The sequence below is a fragment of the Microcaecilia unicolor genome, chromosome 2 (assembly GCF_901765095.1).
Source record: "Microcaecilia unicolor chromosome 2, aMicUni1.1, whole genome shotgun sequence".
Classification (NCBI taxonomy): Eukaryota; Metazoa; Chordata; class Amphibia; order Gymnophiona; family Siphonopidae; genus Microcaecilia; species Microcaecilia unicolor.
This window is the reverse complement of record NC_044032.1, coordinates 351,033,626-351,060,972: the sequence shown is the minus strand read 5'-3', so window position 1 is coordinate 351,060,972 and position 27,347 is coordinate 351,033,626. Positions and strand designations below refer to the sequence as shown.

Genomic DNA, 27,347 nt, shown 5'->3' with positions numbered 1-27,347 from the left:
TGAGGGTCAAAAGAGCCTTGTGTATTAAAAATGGCTTGATGTCTTTAATATTCCACATCGCAAAAAAAAAAAAAAAATAGTCCCTTCACTGTTATAGAAACTTGAGTTTTAAAAGTGAGTTGGGAATCAAAAGTAATCCTTAAAAATAAGATGATAGGGTCAGTGAGTGATCTAAATAACAAACAGTAGTGGTGAGTCAGTGATCTGCCTATAACCCACATAGCCCTACATTTTTCTGGATTTAACTTCAATCGATGAGAGTTTAACCATGTAGCCATTTCAGTTAAACAATTGTTAATATTCTCTGTACTCTAGGACTATGCATCTCAAGTGTACTTGGTTGCTTTACTTCTGAGCTCTAGATCGCTCCTGTATTTGCAGGGCTGTCAACAGCTGCTAGCTGAATCTTCTTGTCTGTCATATGGCATCGTAGGCCAAATACTTATCTGCAACAGCAAGAAACAGGTTAAAAGTAAGGAAAAAAAATCTTCACAAGCATACAGGTGGAACTGTTGTTGAACAGTAGCAGTAATCTTTTATGAGCAGCACCAAACATCAGTGATTCATCACAAGGAAACACTGGAGTCAGAGCATCACTCTCCCCTTGTAGAAAACCTATGAACACAACTATGATTGCTGCAGTACTTGCAAACAATGTGTTCTTCAAAACAGAAGCACCTACTCTTTCCATATGCAGTAGGTCTCAGCAGTGCTGCTCACTTCCTCCTCATCTGCTGGCAAAGTCACCTTCTCAACAGTAACAACAGAGCGCATCTCAGCACCAAATAGTATATTTAATGTCTGTACCACCTGTTAGTAGGACCATCACAAAGTAGGGGATCTGCCTTGGTTGCCAAGCTGGGGTGGAGAGAGAGGGTACACACTACCTTTTTGAGTCAGTTTGTACTCGCCAGTTAAGAGAAGAATTGTGACTCTGAAAGTAGCTTTTGCCTTGGATGACATTTTGTCCAGTGTCTGTCCTACTGGTTAGGATTCTCCATCAGACCTTGTCCAGAAAAAGAGGAATCTTACTGATAAGATGCTTATATTACCTGAATTTCTCAGCATAATTTTGCTGCTGAGCTTTATGACATTTTCAGCATGCTTCAAGGAACCCTTTAGATCTCTAAGAGAATTTCCTCTGGGAGAATAAGTGAATGCTTGTGTTTTTTTTTTTTTACAAAGGAATGAAATGGGTTATCACAATTAGCAGTTCATTTATTGGTAACAGTATTTTTTTTATTGTATTTTATTTGCAGATGGCGTCAATGAAGATGTTCCAGCTTCAGTTCCACACAGGATTTGTTCCTCGTAATGCTACCACTGTGAAATTTGCAAAGTATGTTCATATATCTTTAAATCTTCAGTTCATGAACTTTTTCTTTAATATAATATTTCAACATTAGCTTACTAAGAGACAGCTATTGAAATGCAGTGTCATGAGTGTGTACTGTTTAAGTCAGTCACTACTTGAGTTTTCAGGATATCCACAATAAATATGTATAAGATGCATTTGTATACAACTAAATCTCATCTGTATATAGAAAAGCAGTTGGTCTATCACTGCCTCCTTAGAATAGTGCAGATTGGGAGGATGTTACGTGCCTTCATGAGGTACCCCTATTTGTATCCCCTCTCAGCATGGATGTGGTCAAAAGTAGGGGGTCCCAGCAAATCCAGAGAGTAGCTAGTCCCAGCTATGGCATTCTGTGCCTCTATACTCCCCCGCTGATTCTTGTAGGAAAGGCTGGGACCCCCTGTGGAATACAATGCATACCCTCTCTGGCTGATATCTGATTGTGCTCTAAACTCTCGTATAGGGAAGGAAGAGAAAACGAGAGTCAAAATGGGTCAAAATCTCCTATATATGGGAAGGGAGGAGGAGACAATGGAGCAGTCAGTAAGTTGCTGGCATGCAGTGCTGAAGGGAAGAGGGAAAGAGGAAGAAGCACTGGATTAGCCAAGAGGAAAGCATCTACAGATTTCTGCCAGCTTGAGTGAGAGTCGCTGCTTAACACAATATGGCTCAGGAAGATAAAAGGTTGAGACACTGATAAAGGATGGTGTAGGAAGAGGCGGTGTAGTTCAGGCAAAGAAGAACAGTGATGACAGGGTGGGAGGTTGAGAGAGTAAAAGTGTATGTTAAGAGCAAGATGGGATATTGGGCATGTGTTGTGTGGTGGGAACAGCTTAGTGTTATAGCTGGATCCATTCGAGCACCAGCAACATGCACCTTCATTTGTATCAGCTCCCTTTTTCTTCTGGGTTGAGCCCTCTGGTGTGCAGAAGATGCCAGGCCTCGAAGCTCAGAATTCCTAAAGAGGAGGGCATGGATGCTGGACGACAGGCAGAGGAGGAGATAGGGGAGGTACTGGGCAGAGAGCAAATTGAAGACAAGCAGAGGCAGTCCAAGAACAAGGCAGGCAAATATGTTCATTTGCAATAAGACTAGCCAAAGTTAAACAACAGTGGCCAACAGTGCACAAGGCACTCTGAGCTCCATGAAAGGCCTGTATGAGGATAGAGAAGATTGGGAGTTCAGTGTGTGTAGTGTGGAAGCCTTCTAAAAGAACCAGTTAAGGTATCTATGAAGGGACCAGTCTGTTGGTATCCTTATAAGGCAGAGACAGTCAGCAATATAAAGGCAGGAAGAGGCATAAGCTCACCTTCTGTTTAGGTTCTGGGTCCTGTGAAGCAAATAGGTAACATGTAGAATGTTGAGAGAGTGATGAGATAATGAGTGGTGGATAGAGAGTGAGTGTACTGAACTTGTTTGTGCTGGGATTCTAGGCTCATGTAGTCTAAGAAAAAATGGGAGGTAAATGTTTAGGACCAAGATAATGTATCGGTCCATAAGGTGATGACTTATTTGTATCTTTGGAGCCAAGGGGAGTCAACAGGCTTCTCCAGTGAATTTCACTGAGTGTTAGCTAGCTCATATATTCATTGTGGATATCCTGAAAATCTGACCTGCATGAGAGTTCTTAAAGATAGAGTGGGCAGTGATGAGGATTATACTTTATGCCTTTTAATAGATGAAGGAATTTCTTACTTTGGAATATGTTTACAAAGGGATTACTATGTATGGAATTAAAAATAAAATTTACTCTGCTTCTAGTTTATTAACAAATTCCAGTAGACATCAGCTGTGGGGTGCAGGCTGTTTGATATTTCCTTTGATTGGTAGTAGAAATATCTAATGTCAGTAATAATCATAAACCAAGGCAAAAACTCCCAATAGAGAAATACAGGGTTCTCTGAAAACATTCCTTATATGAATTATCAATACACCATTATGGTAAGTGAATAGAGGGACCCTTGGAATAGCTTTATCCATGTGTTTTGTATTTACACTTGTGCACAGTTATATAATTATGTAAAAAGCAGGTGCTATGTTTCTGTCCACCTACTTTTTATCTATATAGAAACCTGAGTATTTTTATAACAGCCTGTTTAAGTATGTAAAATGCTCTACATGCCAAGTCTTTTATAAAGTTTTCCCAAAACTATGTAACTTTAAAAAAAAGTTACTTTTACCTTCCTATATTTGACTTGACAGATTTTGACCCTTTTAAAAGATTTTTTAAAAATTTATATTAGCATTTCAAAATGTATTTCATGCAGCACTTGACAGGAAATAATTAGGGATGGGCAGTCAGAAAATTTTCATCTCTTCCTCGGGTTTTTTTCTGGTCTAGAACAAATTTAATCAAGAATATGCACTTTTTGCAGAAGAGGGTGCACTCTTCATAGAGTGTGCATTCTTTTTCTGATAATGTGCACTTAGTGCTCCCTTTTGGAGAAGAGTGTATCCTCTTTGTGCATAATGCATATTCTTTGTAAGGCGTGCACACTACTATCAGCAAACAGATAGCCCATCCCTAGAAATACGTTTTTGTGTACATGAAAATTAAATAAAAATATCAACAGACACTTTCTGATTCTGTAGAGTGCACTGTGACAATTAAGTATAAGGTATGCATCACTGCCATTATTTCTTAGGAGAGGAAGGGAAAGGGCATGGAATTTGATATACTGCTTTTCTGTGGCTACAAGCAAAAGCGGTTTACATATTATGTACAGATACTTAACCCTCCACTGCCCCAGGTACAAAATGACTTGCCCAGAGTCATAAGGCACTGCAGTGGGATTCAAAATTGGTTCCCCCAGTTCTCAGGCCACTGCAGTAGCCATTACTTATTTTTATTTACAATTTAAAAGGTAAGTACATAAGTATTGCCATACTGGGACAGACCAAAGGTCCATCAAGCCCAGCATCCTGTTTCCAACAGTTGCCAATCCAGGTCACAAATACCTAGCAAGATCTCAAAAAAGTACAAAATATTTTATACTGCTTATCCCAGAAATAGTGGATTTTCCCCAAATCCAATTTAATAATGGTCTATGGACTTTTCCTTTAGGAAGCCATCCAAACCTTTTTAAAACTGTGATAAGCTAACCGCCTTTACCACATTCTCTGGCAACGAATTCCAGAGTTTAATTACACATTAAGTGAAGAAACATTTTCTCCGATTAGTTTTAAATTTACTACATTGTAGTATTGTTTTGCACGGTTCTGGTTGTTGTATCAGGGTATTGTTTTAGAATAAGGGGGGGAGGGGAGATTATGTTAAATAACAGTTGATGGAGAATGGTATTTTTAGTTATAGACCAGTCTATGTTCTTTTGACTAGAAGGACTGTACATGAAGATTTTGAAATGTTATATGTATTGTACCATCAATAAAAAATTGTTAAACGTAAATTTACTACATTGTAGCTTCATCGCATGCCCCCCCTAGTCCTAGTATTTTTGGAAAGCGTAAACAGACGCTTCACATCTACCAGTTTAACTCCGCTCATTATTTTATAGACCTCTATCATATCTCCCCGCAGCCACCTTTTCTCCAAGCTGAAGAGCCCTAGCCACTTCAGCCTTTCCTCATAGGGAAGTCGTCCCATCCCCTTTATCATTTTTGTTGCCCTTCTCTGCACCTTTTCTAATTCCACTATATCTTTTTTGAGATGCGGCTACCAGAATTGAACACAATATTCGAGATGCGGTCGCACCATGGTGCGATACAAAGGCATTATAACGTCCTTGGTTTTGTTTTCCATTCCTTTCCTAATAATACCTAACATTCTATTTGTTTTCTTAGCCACAGCACCACACTGAGCAGAGGGTTTCAACATATCATCGACAACACCTAGATCACTTTCTTGGTCCGTGACTCCTAACGTGGAACCTTGCATGATGTAGCTATAATTTGGGTTCCTCTCAGTGCCTCATGCAGTATACCAGTTTCACTTGCAATTGTGAAACTGGCTTGTACATGAGATTCATTTGGGATTTTGAAAAATAGAAACATGTCAGGTAAACCATACAGCCATTTCTCCAAGGAAGTCACCATACAAAAAAATATTCTGATTCTGTCATCTGAGCAATAGCAATTCAGATTTCTCTGTTACCAGGCACATTCTGAAATAATGCAAAAACCTTTAAAAAAAAAATCCAAACTCAGCATACATGTTGCAAATCTTCCATACTATATAGTAAACGCAATATTAGAGAACAGAAAAGAATAATAATCACACCAATTCACTTCTCTGCACAAATATGTCACTAGCAAATTTAAACTACTTAACTCTTAAGAACATTGCATAGAGAAGGACATTAAAAAGTTAAATGGGAGGAAAAAGCACAGAACCCCAATCATAGGATTTAATGGGTGGTGACCTCAGAGTCATTAAAGAGCCTCCCAGAACAAACTGTTCAGGCTGTATGCAATGCATCTTATTACTAGTAACCTTAAAAGTGATTTCTTTATTCAGCATGTTCCAACTGTAAAAATCCCACCAGCTGGTTTCACCACAAGGCTGCTTCAGGATGTAAAAGGATCAAAACATAGTAGACTTCATGCACTGCTAAATTTCAGGGAACCGAGTGACCCTAAAAAAACATCATAAAAACACAATGAGAGATGAGAAGACAACATCAAGACCCAAAATGGGAAGGGGAATGTGAAATAGCAGAACAATATTAATCCAAATACTAACGTTTTACAGATCATGTGGTGGGGATGCTGCGTGTGTACTTAAAGCTATACTAGCTTGTTTAAGCTCCACACTGGGCGACGTGAATGATGTCACCCACATGTGAGAATGAATGGCCTGCTGTCCTCAGAGAATACTTGCTTATAGATAAGTATCTTCGCTATATAGCGTTACAGTGAGTAAATGAGAATTTTCAAAGCAGGGGGTTCCAGGAGTGGTTTAAGGGTTCTGATTTTACAGTGAGAAAGAAAACATTTCTAAACCATCCTGGAGATATGGGGATTAAAAGATAAAGTATTATCATTAAGAATCCCTAATGAAAGAGTGTTCTCCCTGATAGGTATATTGGTCTGATTAAACTGAACTTGTAGTGGAGCAGTAGAGCGTGATTGAGAAAACCAGAGACCCTCAGTCTTCTCAGTGTTAAGAAATAGTTTGTGGTCAAGAATCCATGAAGAAATAGGAGAGCTTAGAATTCAAAGTAGACAGAAAAGTACTATCCCATTGATCATGGACCACCAACAATTGTATGTCATCTGCATAAAGATAGACTCGAAGATCAAAAAAATTGTATAAGGATGGCAAAAGAGCAATGAATATATTAAAATAGGAGAAGGCACAGAACCCTTAGATGTACCACAGCAGAGTGGAAGTGGGCTACAGTGAGATGTATCTAGAACAATTACAAATGGACACTGAGAAAAATAAGAGTGGAACCAGTTTGTTGCAAGACCCTCGAATACCTGTTTCCTTTAGGCAGTAAGAAGACGATTATGATTCACCAAGTCAAAAGCAGAGGTGAGACCAAGCTGGATCAGTAACTCTTCCTGACCAGCTTCAAGATGGCAACTAATATCATTGAGCATTGAAATGAGCAGATTCTGTGCTGTGGCCTTCAGAAAAACTTGATTGAAATGAATGAAAGGAGTTATTAGAGCTTCCAAAAATTGAGTACTTGTGAAAGGACTGCTTTTTCACATAATTTCGAGATAAGGAAGATTTGCAATAGGGTGATAATTAGAACAAAGTGTGGCGTCTAAGCCAGGTTCTTTTTTTTTGTTTGTTTTGGTTAAAGGACAAAGGGCATATTGTTTCCAATGAGAGGGAACTGAACCTAGCATCAAACTCATATTTATGATCTGTAATAGTATTGGAGACAACATAGGAATTTGGTGTTTCACCAAATGAGCTGGAGCACTATCAAAAAGAGAACCGGAAGGATGAACTGAGGAAAACAATTTTTGAAACCCTTTGGAGGATAAGGGAGAAAATGAGGAAAATACGCTGCTCCCAACAGGAGAAGTGGGTGGGGGAGTGGACAAAGGGGATAGTGACGGGAAATCATGGGGAGTGTTAGTAAGGTAGGGGTCTTGTAGAGAGACCAACTTATTTGAAAGAAAGTGAGTACTCATCTGGAGAGAGGGAATAAGTAAAAGGTGGTCTGGAAGAACACAGTTTTTCAACTTCCTGCAAAAGCTGTTCTTGTGTAATTGCCATTATTCAAGATTCTTTTGGAGATAAGATAGCTTAGCAGCTACTAATTTTTTCTTATATTCTTCTTGTATTTGTCGATAGTGTTGTAATGATTGACGAGAACCATATTTTCTCCAAGCTCTTCCTACTTTCCATACAGATCTTTTATAAGTCTTGAGGTCAGATGAGAATCGTGGCTGGTGTGGAAGTGAGCGCTGATATATTGGGTGCAGAGGAGCAAGGTCATCTAACATTTGTTCTAGACAGTGCAAAAAAAAAAAACCTTTTCTTTGAGAGGAAGCTTAGATGATTGCAACATAAGGGAAAAGCACTTCTGAGAGAAGAGCTCTTTAAAGTTTTATAATTGCGAGAAAGCTGTGAGTTAACAAAGGGAAGATTCACAGAGGAAGCTGCTGTAAAACAGTGAAGCAAAAGTAGGAAATGGTCAGACCATTGTTCTACAAGGGGTGGGTCAATCAAAGGAGGAAAAGGGAAGTTTCTAGTGAAAAAAAAAGCATCTAAGCAGTGCTGTTATGCAGCACTGTTCACAAACGTGTAAGATGCCATCCCTGCTCAACAGAGCGTACATCTATTCAAGAAAGGCAACAGGACAAATAAGAGATTAGGGAGTTTAATTATGGGACTGATTTAAAAAAAAAAAAAAAAACCCTCAGTATTATGGTTTCATGGTATCATGCCTAGCTACATTTTTATTCCATCTCTAAGGCCCGTCCTTGATAATTTCATGCATCTCAGAGGCCTGGGCCGCTCCTTCCCCCCCCCCCCCCCCCCCCCCCCCCCCCCCCCCCCCCCGTCTTAGCGGTCCTTATCAATTTGCACACTTCTCTTTAAACTAACAGAGTTCTTTTGTTAGTAATTCCGAAAGCTATAATATGATGATCTCTGTTAGACAGGGCCTACACAAATATAGTTAGGGCCTAAACTATATATTTTATCTTTGCAATTATGTTAAGTGAAAAAGCAATATATTTACACATTTCTCACAAGTTCAAATCAGTAGGCCACTCCAGAACTTTAATTTTGTTTCTTCTCAGCCTTTTAGAAGTAGACTTGCCTTTGTGTTTTGAATCATTGACTTGCTGCATAACCCAATTGAGCTCAAGGGCAGATAAGACATTCTTAAAAATTTTCTGGCACATGGTTCTTTCATTAAAGACAGGTTTTCCAGGTTCTGATGCAGCAGAGCATTCCCACACTATCACTACTATGTTTGGCTTATAAGTATGATGTTCTTACTGTAGAATGCTGATTTGCTTTATGCTTGATGTAATGGGACTTGTGTTGTCCAAAAAGTTCTACTTTTGACTTGTCTATCCGTATAGCTATCTGAATAGGCTTGGGGATCATAGGCTTCAGTTCTTTGAGTGCAGTGAGTCTTGGAGCAGAAATTTCCATGCTGTAACACAGTAAAGGAAGGTAGGAAAGAAGTGTTTCCGTATGCCAATTACTGCGCCCACCTCCCCCGTAGCCTATTAGCTGGAATATCGGACCATTGGTCTACAGGAGGAAGAATACTGTTTTGCAGCCTGTTGGCTGGCTGTGTCTGACTAATGGGCTTCAGGGGGAGGAGGGAGCTGCAGTCATCGAGGTTTAATAAACAGGAGTGGAAGTGAGCCTATCTAGTCCATTCTAAGCAAGGAAGCCAATTAGGACAATCTAAGTTTCCCCTTCCCAGTGCAGCCGCCATCCCCGTTCACTCAAAACAAAGCAAGCAAACCTATGAGCTGCTTCATCCACACTGTTGTGTTTTTTATTGTTGGTCCATCTGTAACAAGTCTAAAGCTGCTTCAGTTGGATAGGCAGTACCTTAAAAGGTGGAGGACAAAAGTTTTGGTTTGTTTGTTTTTTACTTATTGGACAGCTTTTTAATTTATTTGAAAGCTTCCCATTTGTAGATATAAATATCATGAAATCACTAAAACAGCTTTAAAAATTATTAAAGCTGGTAGAAATAGCAATTTTAAACTCTGTATTTTGTGCTCATTTTTCTACACTAAAAACTAAATAAATACACTGTGTACAATACAGATGGCCAAATTTCAGTGAGGCTATCCTGTTTCCTGATGGGTTCATTTTAAATGTTGTAATCTGCCTTGGAAAGCCTGTTGTTATAAAGATGATAGAATATATTGAAATTAAATGAAAGTAGAATTAAACTCACCTTTCATTGGGGCACATGGAATCACAACAAAGGGGGGTAGAAGCCAATCCAAGTCCAAATGACCAGCACAACCAAATAACGCTCTTACCCTTTGGTTGTGCTGCTCATTTGGACTTGATTCGTCTTCCACCCCTTTGTCTTATGCTTGCTTCTCTTTTGTGGTCAGTGTGGACCCCACCCTTTCCCCTTTTATTCTGTTGTTTGAGCATGTTTCAGAGACAAGTGGTTTGTAAGTCAAAATAATAAAAAATATTTTCTGTCAAACAGATCTTTCATTTGTTGAAACATAACTAAATGGGCTATAAGCCCCTAATGCAGTCCATTGGTTTTCTTATATTTTGTTCTTGTGATGGCTTATACTGTGACCAAACAGGAAATACAGTGAGACAGAATAATAGAATTCAGTAACATCCAAAACTTATTTTTTATGTTTTAATCATCTTGATTAAAAGCAAAACATAAGCATCATACAGAACAAGAAAAAACATTAAACCATCCAACATGGCAAAATAAAATCTTTTACAGAGAACATACCCCAAGAGCCCATATTCTCCTCCCTCCCTATAAGCCCACCTGACTGTTTCCACCAGCCAAAATAACAGCAGATGTAAAGAACAGTGGGACTCAAAGCATTTCATAACAAGCACTGCCTCCACTATATGCAAATCTCTCTCATGAATATTCATTGTCAATATCCTGACTGCCTTGGGTAACTCCAGGACCAGGTTATCCTAGCTACCATAAGAGGCAGACATTGTTGTATAATTAACATTATAATTTTATTTGTATTTGTGTAATAACAGAGAAAATGATATTAAAAATTATATTACAAAGCATGAAGTTGGCTTGGTTAACTTCTACTGTATATCAACCAGTAGTAAATAATAGTAATAAACAATATTAAGTGCATTTTTATAATATATCACTGCATTCTTCAAAACAGAAGGAGCAAGTTCCCACAAACCATTTTTCTCTTTTGATCTAGTCATAGGGAAAAAAAAGCTTTCAAATACACCCTGGTTTCAACCTATTACATGTTAAATGTGTGATATGAATGTCTTAAATAAATAGATAGAAACTTTGAATGTTGAGCACCTGATTCTCATAATATGATGTCTGTTTTAGTGGCCCATTACTAAGAGAAAAAAAATCTCTGCACAAATATAACATGTGCTAGGGTGGCCCTGTAACCAGCCTCTCCAACTGACCACTGATTAAGATTTATAACAAATTACTACTCTACCTATGAAAAGTTATTCTTTTATTATACTTCCTCTGTGTACATCCGTTTGCTGCACAACCTGGCATGTTTAAAAATATAAGTGAGATTAATTTAAAATGCTACCAACAATAAAGAACGACCAGGTGGATACAGCAGCTCATAGGTTTGCTTGCTTTGTTTTGAGTGAACGGGGATGAGAGCTGCGCTGGGAAGGGGAAAGTTAGATTGACCTAATTGGTTTCAGTGTTCTGACACCACTTCATCTTCTATTAAACCTCCTTGTCTGCAGTAACCAAGGATAGAGGCACTCCCTGCTTCCAGCTGATAGTGGGGAAGGGAAGAGCAATAGATAGACACTGAAATAAGACCAAACATGACAATTTCACATGTGTTGCCACAATATGTTTAGAATTGTGGAAATCCTGAAAACCCAACTAGGTGAGTGCTGAGGTTGGACACCTCTGCTCTAAAGGGAAGAGAGGCTGAGTGGTGGGGATAGCAAGTGGGAGTGTAGCTGCTTGAGTGGAGAAGAAACAGGTTGTGAGGGTGAGAGGAACTCAGCTTGATGGGAGAAGGAGACCTGATTTGGAGGAGAGGAAGAAGAACAGGCAGAGGGAATACAAACGGCAGAGATGCTGAAAGAGATGGAATGCATCATTGTGGGTTTAGGAAAAGAGGAAAGAGGTCATGATGGAGGAAAGACTTGAAGGGTGGCAAGGGAAAGAAGTGGCATGACACTAGAAAGAAGTGAGGTGAGAATAGAAAGACTGGTTATGTAGAATCTTTAAAGAGTAAAGAGAAATGAAAGAAATAAGAAAACAAGAAAAGAATTAATAAAACACAAAGATCATGAAGGCAGAGAGGAAGCATAAGAGAAGACCAAGAATAAGCAGAGACAGAGAATATAAGGCAAACTATAGACACAAAAATGAAGATGTCTGTGCTAGCTGGACTGGATCAAGGGTGGGGAATACCTGGTATTCTCCTCCAGCCCTAGGGTCACCAGAATAAATAAACTTGGAGAATAGACTGCTGAAGGGAAATTTGACAGAGGTCTATAAAATGCTGAGTGAAGTGGAACAGGTGGGTGTGAATTGCTTGTTTACCCTGTCCAAAAATATAAGGACTAGGGGGCATGCAGTGAAGCTACTAAGTAGTAAATTTAAATATTTTGTCAATCAACATATAATTAAACTCTGGAATTTGTTGCCAGAGAATGTGGTAAAAGCAGTTAGCTTAGAAGGGTTTAACAAAGATTTGGATGAGTTCCTAAAAGAAAAGCCCATAAATCATTATTAAGGTGAACTTGGGGAAAATCTGCTGCTTTTATACTGTGTTAAATCAGAGTTAAATAGTCCAAACAGCAGTATTTTTCAACTCAGCGGGGACAACCAAACACAATTTTAACAACCCAATTCTTAAAGATGTCTTCAGAAGAAATCTGCAGAATCAGAGAACTGTATGGTCCCACGAGAATGCACAGGCAACAGGAAAAAGTGGATGATGGACCACAGGTTACAGAGATAAGAGAGACAATCTTAAGTTGAGAAAATATTTATTGGTAAAAGACTTGACACAAGGCCTGCTTTAGGAGTCTTAATGTGAAAAAATGGGTGAACTAAGATGCCATTGCAGCAGAGGAGATCCTTAGATAAAGACTTTCCACCCTGACGCAGCTTGGCGAAACATGGCCCATGGCACAAGTTATAGCTTTCTAAGATAAGTTTTATGAATACATTTATCGAAATAATTTAAAATATGTTTTTTGTGATAAACTCATAAATGGTGAAAAATTATAAAGAAATCATGGTATATAGAAGCCGATGGTGACATTGGCAAGCCACAGGGCTATGTGCTTGTGTGAAAAGAGTTGCTGCCGAAGCTTCTATATGACTTAAGAGCTTCCCCATATTTCTTTATGAAAGTTTGTGAAAATATCTTAAGTGTTGGGTTGTTAAAATTGTGTATACTATGATATACAGCATGAAAGTTTATTTTACACTTTTGGGATCCTGCCAGGTATTTGTGACCTGGATTGGCCATTGTTGGGAAAAAAAAATACTGGGTTTGAGGGACCTCCAGTCTTTCCCAGTAGGGCAGTATTTTTCAGTGTGAGGCCCAGGGGCCAATGAAAGCCCCTGGAGACCGTTGAGGTGGTCCCCATAATCTTTTCGGGGGGGGGGGGGGGGGGGTTCTGTCACTATCTGCGAAGGACAAGGCATTTCTCAGTAGACATAGAAAATGCATTTGGAAATGCTCTGCTCCTTGAGGATATCCCCAATGAAAAGTTTGAAGGTGACGTGGTGGGGATGGATATCATTGACCTACATTAGTCAACATTTTCACAGGAGGATTTTTGAAGGCTCTCCTTCAGCTCATTCAGATCCAAAGTGGTCCTGACTTTAAAATTAATGAAGACTACTGCAGCAGGTCAATACTTATGCTCTTATTATTATGAAGGGATATGGGGTAGCACAGGGAGTTTTATCTGTATGTGATGCCATGGTCTGAAAAAGTTTGTAAAAGAAAACCTATAGTCGGGTCTCAAACTGAAAGAGAAATAGAGATGAACATCATGGTCCTTTTTCACAAAAACTAAAACAATCATCCTCCCCGAGCGTAAGTAGTGTGTATAGGCCAGGCTGGGCTGGAAGGGATATGACTGTGGTATTGATGGGTTGTGGGTGGGATGGAAAAGGGAGAATGTATGCTGAGTTTGAGCACTCCCAATCATTTTGAAAAGTTGGCTCCTATGTTGGGAAGACTCCAGATGTGTGTTTTCAAATGTGAGATAAGCTCTTAGATAGCAGCAGTTTGTCTTGCTACTCTCCCATGAATCCCATTTCTTGTTCTTATAATGGAGTTATAATTGCTGACTTTAGCTGAGGCTAGAGAGGCCTGCAGTTCTTTGTGTGTTCCTCTGGGATGTTTTGTGACTTCCTGGATGAGTTGTCATTGCATCCGTGGAATAATTTTTCCTGGCTGGCCTCTCCTGGGAAGATTCACCACTGTTCCAAGTATTCTCCATTTGGAGATAATGGCTCTCACTGTACTTTGGTGGAGTCCCAGAGCTTTGGAAATTTGTAACTCTTTCCAGACTGATATATTCCAACAACTTTTTTTCTCATCTCTTCTGGAATTTCCTTTGATCATGGCATAGTGTTTTTGTAGAAACTTTGTGATGATGACTTCACTCTCATGATAAGGTTGAGTATTTAGTGAGGTATAGGTTCAACAGGGCTGGCTGCAGTCAATTCTCAATCCCATTTGGTCGGTCAGTTGGCTGATTGAATAACTAAGGGTGCAGTTACTTTTTCACATGGATGATATGAGTTTTGAGATAATTAAGTCATTTAAAAATTGTTGTGTTTACTCAGGTTCCCTTTGTCTTATGTTACATTTTGTTTAAAGATAAGAAACCATTCAGTGTGACACACATGCAGCAGTCTTTGAGTGTTTAGATTACATTGGATATGCAATAATAGGAAAATTAGGAATGTGTGTTGGGGGGGGGGGGGGGCTTCACATCATTATGGCTTTGTCTCTTGAGTTCTTTGGACAGCTCTGTATTCAGTATATGTAGAATTCTGCTTCATATTCACTTAATACAAAAGAAACAGCTTGACTCTTCATCCAGAACTATTACAATCAGCTCAACTTAACTGTGGCTGAACACAGGAAAGGTCTAATCCATGGGCCTTGATAGGCAGTTCTTGAAAACAGAGTTACTTTTGAAATTTCTGTGGCAAAGGGTGAGAAGACCTATTCTGTCAACTATTTTTATAGTCTTCATTACTTTTTATATATTTCTGTAGTTTCATATTAAGGAGGTAATGTTATACAGCCTTTTCCATTTGTAAGATCTGTTTTGCACACGACAAAGAGCTTTTATAAATTGCACAACCATATACAGGCACAGAAAGTGTGCACCCACTCTTTTTTTTTTATCTTTCAATTTTTATTAATCTAAGTTTGTGTATAACACCAGCACGCCATACTTTGCTTACATGATTATGTCATATTATACAAAACATTTCAAACCCAGGTAAAAGAAATTATGAACATCTCCCCCAAAATGACTTGTCAAAGTCCGCTTAATACAATTCAAGGTAGAAAGTGAGTGGAAGATTCTCCATGATAACCTGCTTCCCCCTTCTCAGCCCAACCTCTCACCATTCACCCCCTTCCAGAATATTTCTAGTTCCTGCAGTGGTTTATCCTGTAAAAGTCTGCTGTCAGTTTTTCCATCAAACACCCCTTCTTTCCACCCACTATTTCACTGAGGGAGCCCCTTTCCTTTTCATGTTTTGCTAATACAACATTTATGCAAATAGGTCAGGGTTTCCCAGACTGTGGGTCTTGACCCCATACAGGGTCACAAAACATGAATTTGGGCTCACAACCTGGGTGTTCCAGGAACAAAAAACCTTATCAACCTGCACTTCCTGTTGAGTCACTGCTGTAATTTGGTCTGCATAGGCTCTATGAAAGATGGGGGGATGTCAGCAGCAGGAGATGACAACAGCATTGGCTGTAATGCTGTAGGAAGGGCCAGGAGCAGCAGCATGGTTGGAAAATTAGGCCTATAGGGTTTGTGTTGGAGTTGTAGTCACAGAAAGTTGTATAAACATTGGTGTGGCATTCCTGGGGATGTAGTTTGATAGAATGGAAGCAGCATTGTGACATATATATGTATTTTTTAAATAAAATACGTACATGCCTAAAGTATGTGCATAAATTTAAATCTTCAAAGTAGTTGTAAATTTGTACATTTTGCATTTGTGCACTATTGGAGCTGGATCTAAAGGCCTGTTTAAGTCAGGCCTTTATACAATTGCCTTTATAAATTACCAGAATTTAGGCTCCAATAAAGTGGTCTAGCAAATAGTCAACTGGACATGTTATCAAACTCCACCAGATGAATAAATTCTTAATGAGAACTATACTGTTTTCCTCAGTAGTGTAATTCAACTGAACTTTGCTGTATACAGTGAGATTTACAACACCAATCTTTTCATCAGCAAACCAGTGTGAATTTACTAAACTCTTCAACAACATACAAATTTTCAAAAATAACTTTTATAATTATTTATTTTATTTTACTTATCTTTTAAGATCATCTGAAAAAGATGCTGGTTAGGAACTCATTATCAGAAATGCATGTTTCACTTTTAAAAACTTTACCAAGGACTATCCCCCTTATGCATAACGTTGTTAAAAAGAGTTTAGTAAATTCACACTGGTTTACCTATGAAGAGGTTGGTGCTGTATACAGTAAAGTTCAGTTGTTACACCACAGAGGCAAACAATATAGTTCTCATTAAGGATTCATTAATCTGGTGCCTTTTATAAATTAAGCACTTTTTGGACTTCACATGGGTATCTTATTATAAAATTGCTCTAAAAGTGTAGAGTGTATTGTGTAGGTCAGTGAAACAAACTCCTGCTGTAACGCATTTTGAATTGTATGTCTTAGACAACAGAATATGAAAAATATTCTAAGGTTTTCAGACTTTTGTAAGTCAATGTAGGTAAATGGTTCTATGAAAGGGCCTGAAAGCTAGAACTGTAGTGAGTACGATGCAAGGATAAATTTTGATTGGAAGATCATTCTAGCAGCTGCACACTTGGGAATAAGGGATGAAAGGCGTGCCAGAAAGGGAGTTTCAGGGTTCTGCTGAGTACCAGTGGGTGGGCTTAGTTTTAGTCATTAATCTATTTATTTTAATTGAAAAATTGCTTCTTTTTTCTCTGCCTTTGGCAGCTAAAAGTAACTAGTTCTTTTTATAAGAAATTAGAAATATGATAACCTGCTGTTTTGAATTATACTTTTTAATTCTAATAAACTGTTTTTAGATATGATTTGGATGCCTGTGATATTGGAGAAAAGTATCCTGACTTATTTCAAGTGAATCTGGAGGTGGAAGTGGAACCACGAGACAAACTCAGTCATGAAAGTCCACCGTGGGAAAATGTGAATTTGAAAGGATTGAACCCCAAGATCCTTTTCTCCAACCGGGAGGAACAGCAAGAAATTTTATCTAAATTTGGTAAAAGAAATAATGGAACATTTCACATCTGGTGTTTTCAGATGCTTACTTTGGGGCAGTATTGGCTCATAGTTGATCCTATTGCTTAATACAAAAGAAATAGAAAGTCAGTGTTTTATAGACAAAAAAAGAGGCTAGAATTATTTTGCATTCATTGTTTTCCCCCTTGTAGATAGAAACATGATCTCTTTCTGTATTAGTAAGAAAATTTTTCAAAAGTCTGCAGATAGGTGCAAAGTTTGGCAATTTCACACACAGCTTTTGCACCATTTATTAAGGAGAATGTATGAGCCTACCTTATCTTTGAAAACTGCCCAAGGGAATGATACCCGCAGATATTTACTTCTGCTGTTCTCTAATAGCAAGCAGCTTCAGTGATGTCACACAGACAGGTAACCTCCAGCAGCACCAATCAAAATAACTTCCCAAATTAACAGCTTTGAAAACTTGCCAAGCAACTAGACAAAACACGTCTGTTGCCATTATGTTTGTTTTACTCCTTCAGGTGCTTTTCTGTTCCCTTTGACTTTCCCAATAGACTATTGTCTTGCCCCGCCAGATATTTCCTCTGTATAACAGATAGTTCACAAGGCAATAGGAGAGTGTTTGCCTACAAGATGAACCCTACCACTCCAAGCTCATATCAACCATGAGAACTGCATTCCCCTTTTCAGTAACATCACAGGCTATTCTCTCTGTTGATGAGCAGTTAGACTGGTAATGCTGTCCAGATAGAAGACTCTAGAGTCTATGGTTCTACATAGATCTATTCGATGATATGCTGTTCAGTAAGTCACAGACTATACCATTTGGAAGATATAAAATATATCACAAAGATATTAACAGGATGGAGTCGGTCCAGAGGGCGGCTACAAAATTTGTTAGTGGTCTCTGTCATAAGTCATATAGGGACAGGCTTATGAACCTCAACATGTATATGCTGGAAGAGAGGTGGGAGAGAGGAGATATGATAGAGATGTTTAAATACCTCAGTAGTGTTAACATACAGGAGGTGAGCCATTTTCAAATGAAGGAAACCTCTAGAATGAGAGGGCATAGGATGAAGTTAAGTGGAAATAGACTTAGGAGGAATCTAAGAAAACACTCTGTCACAGAAAGGATGGTGGGTGCATGGAATGGCCTCCCAGTGGAGGTCATAGAGACGAGGACTGTGTCGGAATTTAAGAAAGTGTGGGACAGGCACGTGGGATTCCTTAGGAAAAGGAGGAGCTAGCAGTTACTGAGGATGGGCAGACTGGGTGGGCCATTCGGCCCTTATCTGCCATCATGTTTCTATGTTTCCATGTCACTGGAATGATAAGGTTGTGTGTTATATGCTCTCAACCAACTTAAGTTGCCCCCACTATAGGCCCAAGCTATTATTCTTTTATATTTCAACGGTTTTTATTGATGACAAGTCAAGAAATACAAAGCCACTTAAACATAGTGATGTAAGTACAATAATGCAGCATTCACAGTAGTAACACAACAAATATACATTACTGCTTACAGTCATCAAACTTTTAACATTTTTACCCCCCCCCCCCCCCCCCCCCTTCCTACTGTGCTTTATATTAGGTTCAATACTTTTTCTTTGATGAAACCACAGTTACCATACAACCTTTAACTTCAAGATTTGGGGTCCTTTAAAGGGCAACTGATTGTCTACAGCACTGGGCTGTTATTTCAAGTCGATTGCTTTTTTGAGTCTTTTGGTACATCTTTCTTACATGTACAGTCATATTCCAAATGTAATGACAACAATGTTCAGGTAAGGACAATCTACCCCCATTTTGTGTACATTGTTTTATTTTATTCCTTTTTTTATTAATTTTTCTTTCTTTGTATTATTACTAAAATACTTAAATAGAAGGAGGCTGTCTATAGCATTGACATTTGTAATAGACCAATGTTCACATTTAAGGCCAATGATGGGTTCATATTGTTTCATAACTATGCTTTCATTATAATGCTCCTTTTGGCAGCCCATCGCAATCTCTCCCCCCCCCCCATCATACCCCTTGAGCATTACCCCCCACCCCTTCCCCTCCATTCATTCCACATTCATCCCAACTCATTCAATACCTGGCTTCTAACTTTAGGAGCTATAACATTTAAATATGCTTTCCATGTTTTAATAAACCTTTGCCTCCGTTTTGGCGTATATCGAGCACCTTTTGCCTCCCAGAGCATAAGCGCGTGTAGTTTATTCCTCCAATACCAGTATGAGGGCGGTATGTCCATCAGCCAATGATTCAATATGCATTTTTTCCCCAGAATGCAGGATTTACTTAGGAATATCTTCTCTTCCCTCGTCCCTGTTGCCCACACCAATGCTGAGCTAAACATTATCCGTTCAAATGTGAGTTGTACCCTATATCCCAAAGTCCCTGAAACAAACCGAGCGAGAGCCGTCCAGAACCTCCAAATGGGTCGACACTGCCACATCCCATGTGCCAAGGAGGGCATGCCCTCTCCGCACTTTTGGCATCTATCTGCCCCCTCCACCCCTGCATGCCATGCTTGCTTGCCCGAGAAATATGCCCTATGTATTGATAGAAAATGGCACTCCTGTAACTCCGCACTATGTACTACCCCTGTTAACCCTTTAAGCGCAGCCACCACCTTCCCTTCTGCTATTGTGCCCCCCATCTCTTGCTCCCATCTCCTCACTACTTCACCTATATTCCTTTTAGGTTTGAATTCTCCCAGTGCTTTATGAAACCAAGATATGGAAGTTTGCCCCACTGCATCCCCTCTTAGGAATTCCCGAACTTTCCCCCCAAACTCCAATGCGAGTGCAGACCGGGGCAATCCCCTATGATAATGTGCCAACTGTAAGTATGCCAGCCTGGTCATCGGACCTCCCGCACATTTCCTTTCGAATTCTTCATAAGACAGCAATGATCCATCCGTCTGAAGAAAATTCTCTAACAGTGTCACCCCCTGTCTCTCCAGGTCCCTAAATACTCGGTTTTCTCTTCCCGCTGGGAACTCTGCGTTGCCAGTTATGGATAATAGCACACTAGTCTCCGGATCTTGTCCCCAGTGGCCCAGCAACACCCTCCAAATTTGTCTCAAAGGCCGCAGCAACACACTATTTTTCACCAGAGGTGGCAGCCCCTTCCCCCCCAAGTGTAACAAACAGTTCAGGGACCATGGTCTAAAATATGCTTGCTCCCACTTCAAATCGGTATATGTGGATGTGCCCAAGACCCAGTCTTTCACATGCCTTATCAAACAAGCATGATTATAGTCCTTCATATCAGGCATGCCCAACCCGCCTCCAACCTGTGTCCCATATACATGTCGCCACCTCATTTTTGGTTTTTTCCCCGCCCAGCAAAATCGTGCTACGTGCCTCTGCAAAATCCTCAGATCTTTAATCAACAGTTTAATTGGCAAAATCTGTATCATATATAGCCATTTTGGGAATATAATCATTCGATACAGATGTATCCTGCCCATCAACGACAGCGGTAAAGACATCCATTTTTCCAGTTGTGTCTTAGTTTCTCTAATCAAGCCTGGGACATTGGCTTTATATAGTTGTGTTGGGTCCATTGGCATACTGATCCCCAAATATTTGAATGCCGTGTTTGCCTGGCGTAACTTTGTCTGATTCCATATCTCTTGTCCTATTCCCTCATGTGCTAAGGCCTCCGACTTCTCTAGGTTCAACTTGAACCCCGAGAAGTCTCCATATTCCTGAAGGCTCTCCATCAACCTTTCCAGTGATCTCCGGGGCTCCGTAAGCAACACCAGTAAATCATCTGCAAAGGCTGCAGTTTTGAATTCCTGATCTTGAATTCGTACTCCCTTGATATCTACATTGTTTCCTATCTCTCGTAGTAGTGGGTCCAGAGTCAACACGAATAGAAGTGGCGAAAGCGGGCAGCCCTGCCTTGTTCCCCTACCTATATTAAACCATTCTGAACACAGCCCATTCACATTGACTCTCGCCCGGGGATCTTTATATAACGTCTCTATTGCCTGCACAAAGAACCCCTTTATGCCATAAGCCTCTAACGTCGTAAACATGAAGCCCCAGTCCACTCTGTCAAAGGCCTTTTCGGCATCGAAGCTAATTAACATGGCCTGCGTGCCCTCACTCTTCACTCTCTCCAATGCCCCAATTATCCTTCTCAGATTTTTAACTACTTTCCGGCCTTTCACAAAGCCTACTTGTGATTCCTCCAGCATATCCGGCAAAAACCGAGCCAGTCGATTCGCCAATATCTTTGCTATAAATTTTGTTTCTGCGTTCAGCAGGGATATAGGCCTGTATGACTCTGGTAGGTGTGCTTGTTTGCCCGGTTTCAAAATGACTGTTATATTAGCCTGATTCAAGTGGTTGGGCATTTGTCTACGCGCAATCACCAAATTAAATACCTCTGAAATTATTTGTCCAATTTCCGGTCGGAGTATTTTGTAAAATTCATTACAGAGCCCATCAGGGCCCGGTGCCTTACCAAGTGGGCTTTGCTTTAAAACCCAATCTACTTCATCTTCTGTTATTGCATCATTCAAAATCTTTAGATCATCAGCATGCACTTTTGGCACATCAATACTCCCAAGATATGCTGCACTAGGTTTCACTATCTCGGCTTGTGGTTTATATAACTCTTCATAAAATTGCTTAAAGATCTCTGCTATTTCGTTATCTTTATGTTTCAATTCTTTTTGCCTATTTACCAAAGAGATCACTTTCCTGGAGCCCACTTGCTTATTTATTAAGTTTGCCAAGAATTTCCCCCCCTTATTAGCAAATTTATACAGTTGATATTTATAATATATTGCTGATTTCTGGGCCTGTTGTTGCAATAACTCATTAAGGGTCTGCTGCGCCTCTAACAACCGGGCCCGCATTTCTATCGTCTGAGTATGTCCATATTGTCTCCTCAGTGACACCACCTTTTGTTCCCATCTTAGCACCTCCCGCCTTCGCGCCCTCTTCTGGAAACTATTATAGGCTATTATTTCCCCTCGGAGGACCGCTTTAGCGGCCTCCCAGAAGAGGACTGGATCTTCCCTATGTACTTCATTCTCTTTCTGATATTGTTCCCACCTTTGCAGTAGTTGCGATTGAAATTTACTATCCTTGTACAGGTAAGCAGGAAATCGCCATGAGAAGGTTCCCTGTGATTCTCTTCCCAGCCTCAAGTCTACTGAGACCCAAGCATGGTCGGAAACCACTATTGGCCCAATCCTAGTCCCCATAACTTGTGTTAACAGCTCCCGCGCGATCATTATGTAGTCAATGCGTGACAGCGTGGAGTGAGCCCTGGACAAGTGTGTGTAATCTCGTTCTAACGGATTTAGGGTTCTCCATACATCCACTATCTCCAGGGCCTCCTCCAGCATCCCCAAGCCCCTCTGGCTCCTGGACAGCTCTCGTCCAGTCGGATTAGATCTGTCTAATCTTGGCTCTCGCACCTCGTTAAAATCTCCCCCCATTATGATAGGACCCTCTCCCATATCCTGCACTCTACGCAACAGCTGCCTGTAAAATGATTTCTCAAAGTTATTAGGCGCGTATATGTTACATAGCAATAATGGCTGTCTCTCTATTTCTAGAGCCACCAGGACATACCGCCCTCTCTCGTCCTTGACTAGTTTCTTAACTTTCACATGCAATCCCTTGCATATCAGGATTATCACCCCACCTTTCCCATCTACTGCTGGGGCCTCCATGATTTCACCCACCCACCAACGCTTCAATTTTTCATGCTCTTCTCGCGTTAAGTGTGTTTCTTGTAAGAAGGCTATTGTTGTTTTCTGGTCATTTAAAACTTTTAAGATTTTTTGTCTCTTTATTGGGGAATGTATACCCCCAACATTCCATGTTACCACCCTTATTTCTGACACCTCTCAGTAATAGTTTGACCTTTCACTTTCCGCTTCCAACTTTTAATCACTCGAGAGATGTCCCAGCCTCCACCTCCCGAGCTTTCCTCCCAGCATTCCTTCTCATTCTCTCCATTCCTGCCACTCCTCATCCGTCCCCAACATTCATGCATCCCATTCATCCACATTCGTCCCATCCTTCTTCCCCCCCCCTTGTCCATTCTCCTTGTACCTACCCAACCCTCCCTCCCCCTCTCCTCCCACCCCCACCCCTTCTTTAACCCCTCTTACATACTTTACCCCAAACATGCCTTTAGGCATTACGACTTCCGTGTCCCCAGGATTAGGACACTCTCCTACTGTGCTAAGGGCTCCGGCCCTTTGAATGTCCTTATCACATATTCAAATGTTTCATTAACTGAAAACTCATATGAGTCTCAACTTCAAACCAGCACCAACATGTGCGATATCTATCTTGTAACCTTCTTCAGCCTTCTCTTAGTGTGAGTTCAACACCAGCTCTGTCTGACTTTGTTGGATCTAATTCTCTCAGCCATTGCTGTCTCCTTGTTCTCCTCTCCCTGCTCTTATTATCTGGTCAACATATTCTTCAGCCTCCCGCACTTTGTCAAAGTACATCACTTGTCCATTGTTTATCAGCTTCAGTCGTGCTGGGTACAGGAGGCTAAATCTGTATTTGAGACCAAACAGCTTAGTACAGATGGGCCCGAACTCTCTTCTTGCTGTAGAAACCTTCATTGAATAGTCCTGGAAACAAAGCACTTTCTTGCCTTGATACTGCAGCTGTTTCCCGGCTCGTAGGCTTTGTAAAATCTCTGTTTTGTGTGCATAATTCAAAACCTTTAGTATGGCTACCCGTGGCCTGTCTATATTTTCTCTCCGGGGCCCCAATCTGTGTGCTCTCTCAATTTTCAAGTTACCAACGAGGTCTTGCTTCTCCAGCGCTTCTGGCAGCCATTTTTCAAGGAACGTGCTTAGATTCCGTTCAGGTACACTTTCCGGCAATCCAACCAGCCTTAGGTTGTTCCGCCTCGAGCGGTTTTCTAGATCCTCCAGCCGCGCTTCCATTTCTTCCAGTCTGCCGATAATTTTCGGGCGCTCCTCCACCACCTTCCGGATCTCCTCCTCCGCTTGCCCCAGTCGCTGCTGCGCCTCGTGGAGCTCCGTGACCAACGTGGCCTGCCTCTCCTCCATCCCATCCAGCTTGTCCAGGATCTGCTGTAGTTTCTGTCCTACTGTTTGCTCCACCGCCGCCTTCGGGCCCAAGCTATTATTCTTTTCGGTCCTGTATTCAAGCATACATTTCATGACCTTGTTCTTGCCTCTGTTAAGGGTAGCACTTGCTCCCCAGTGGGGATTCATTCTCTTGCTGTTACTGTGGCTTCCACCAAGCAAGCCCCTGTCATCATGCCAGCACTCTTGTTCTGCGTCCCAAGAGCTTGTCATCCCAGGGCCCATACTTGAGTCCTGTACTTCATGGGTATTCTGCAAACTTGACTGGCTAGGTGTGTCTTGAGGTCTAAGCTGAGAACTCCTGCAATATAGATATAAACAAACTATGGATAACCTGTTTAATTGAAAGCTGCAAAAGGCTGTTTTACCTCTTGCTAGAAGAAGTGAACCTGGCTTTCTGCAATTTCAGATTCTCCATAAAATATTTATTTCTTAAACTTTTTCTGAGGGAATAATACAGGTAGGGGTTAGCATCATAGATATTTTTTTTATTGCATTTAAATTTTCAAACCAATACAGTTTGTTAGGAAATACAGAGAGATTAAACATAAAAGAAAATTCAGCTAGTGGTATAATTAATCTTCCTTAGACCACTAAAAATAAACGTGGGGAGTGGTTTAAACAAAAGTGAGGAGACAAAAAAAAGAAGAAAACAAAAGTCCAAATTAGCCTGAATCTGCTCTCCTTCCTATAACTTTATAGCTGTTACCAACAGACGGTTAGATAGACTTTTCATGTCCAGAAAAACCCGTAACTGATTGGGTTCAAAAAATACATATTTAGTCCCCAAATAGAGGATCAAACATTTACAAGGATAAACCAATGTAAATGTTGCACCTAAAAGTCTCGCTTCCTCTCTAAGCACCAAAAACTGTTTTCTTCTCTCTTGTGTTGATTTAGTCACCTCCGGGTATATCCAGATTCTTTGTCCGCAAAATAATACTGTGGAATATTTAAAGTACAGCTTCATAACCATATTTAAATCTTGCTCGAAGACAAAAGACATAAGAATAATATATATTTTTAATTTTACTTTTTGATCTGCTCTGAACTTGTTGGTAATGGTGGAATATAAATGATGGCATTAAATTAATTAGGTTTGTCTGACAAGATATACATCTAATAAAACCACGCAGTTTCAGGTACTGCAATCCATTGGCCTCCAGAACCACACTGTCCTGTGTTTTAGCAGCATGTCCATTAATTTACTTACCATAGAGGTCAGACTTACCAGCCTCTAGTTCTCAACTTCCACCTTTGTGGAGAGGGACCACATCCATCTTTCTCCTGTCTTTTTGGGATCACTCCTGATACTAAAGAAGCATTGAAAAAGTCATACCCTCATATGTATCCCATCTGCCCCCACTGCTTTGTCTACCCTTACTTTAGCTAGCTGCTGATGAATGCAGTTTTCTAAAAATCATTCCAGGTCTACTTCATTTACATTCCTATTTGTCTTCTGCAGTTCTGCTCTTGGCCCTCCATCTTTGAACATAAAACTATCTATTTAGCAATTCCACATTATTCTTATTAGCTTCTTCATATTTCTCCCATTCACCCTTGAGTCTGACAGTGCCATTTTTCCACTTCTATCACTAACAATCTCAAAAATGTATTCTCCACCCCCCCCCCCCTCTATTTTTTTTCTGCATTTGCATCTTTACTTTTCTGATTGCTGTGCCAGCTTCTCTTAGCTCCTCCAGATATTGTGGCTTGCTTTCCTATTTTTGTGTTCTTGTATAGTTTAAGAAAGCTAGCCTCTTTTTCCTTATCTTTTCAGCTATTTGTTTTATGAACCAAGTGACCTTTTCCTCTCTTTCGTTTACTTTCCTAACAAAAAAAAAAGGTTTGTTACTGTTACAAAAACGTTTGTTGCTCTTGATCCAAACTCTGTTTTTTTGTAAGTTTTCTTTTCTGCTATTGCTGTTGTATGGTATTTATGTCCTTTAGTTAGGCTTTTAGTTGTTTTCAAGTTTCCTTTATTTTTTGCAATGCCGAGTGTAGAGCTTGGGCTCCCAGTTGGGGTACTGTTTTCAGTGTTGAGTTGTTGAATTTGGCATTGGCTGTTTTTCCGGATGAGATATCCCAGAAAAAAAATCTTCTGTGGCTTTAAGATCTCATAAATTATGTTCACAGATGTGCAAGAGAAATTTTAATGGTTGAGAAAAGCAGCTAAATATATTTTTGGTGCTAAGAAATCCAGTCCTTTGACATCAGAAGAATCAGTCTCTGGTTCTCAGAACTGCATTGATTACATGGGACAAGGGGATGCATTGGATCAAGAGTGCACCATTCTCTTGACATTGAACTTTGATAAAGACCATCATGGCCATTCATCATCCAGGTCCTTCCTGAAGAAAAGGAAGAATTTGTCTTCAACTTTGATCCGAGGGCTCATGATATTTTGAGTGGGGTACTCCATCAATAGATCTTTCTCCACTCCTCAGAGCAAGAAGGTACCATAGTTGTTCCAGGACAGGGACACATGGCAGACCAGCCTTGGATGCCCCCCCCCCCTTATTGGGGAGAGAATCATCTCTACAACGTATCTTCTAATACCCGTCAAAGAGAGCACTCTTAAATCTCAGGAAAGACAGGGAACCCATGATTCTCATCACCCCACATTGGCTGAGGCAAATGTGGTTGACTCTGTTGGTGACTTTCCATAAGAAGTCCCATAAAACTGGGAAGTTCCCCATTGCTGTTCATGCAAGCTCAAGGAACTCTGCACCCAAAGTCGAGTCCCTCACTGTCACAGCTTGGATTTTAAGAGAGTAATTATATTTTCTTTGAACTTACCTGACAGTGTCTTGCAGGTATTTCTGGCTTTCACTAGAAGGTCTTATCATTTTAAATGGAGGAGGTTTACCACCTGCCATGATGGAAGATCCCTAGATCCATCTTCCTACCCCACTCAAAAAACTGCATAAATACCTTCTGCATTGGCTTGAGTTAGGTTTAGAAACTAAGGGCTCATTTTCAAAACACTTAGTCTTACAAAGTTCCATAGGTTACTATGTAACTTTGTAAGTCTAAGTTCTTTGAAGTCTGTTAGAGTACACCATAGTGTAGTTGACGCTTATCAACATGTAGAATGAAAACTCATCTCTGTACAGCCTTTGTTTGTTCAGTTCATGCCCAGCTGACTTCTGTTGAAGCCTTCCATCAAGCCTCCTGTGATATCATGGCAGCTTAGTGTGGTGTTAACCCAGCTGATGAAAGCTCCTTTTAAGTCGCTATGAGCTGAAGTACTTAATCTTACACTA

The 27,347-nt window shown here is 40.2% G+C and overlaps 1 protein-coding gene across 1 annotated transcript in view; it reads left to right on the top strand.

Moving 5' to 3' along the window:
- Positions 1-27,347, top strand: part of GAK (cyclin G associated kinase) — a 398,389-nt gene that overhangs the window by 239,540 nt on the left and 131,502 nt on the right. The window contains exons 18-19 of the mRNA XM_030194468.1: positions 1,260-1,339; positions 16,787-16,980. Coding sequence (XP_030050328.1) covers positions 1,260-1,339; positions 16,787-16,980 — 274 coding nt within the window. The remainder of the gene's footprint in view (positions 1-1,259; positions 1,340-16,786; positions 16,981-27,347) is intronic.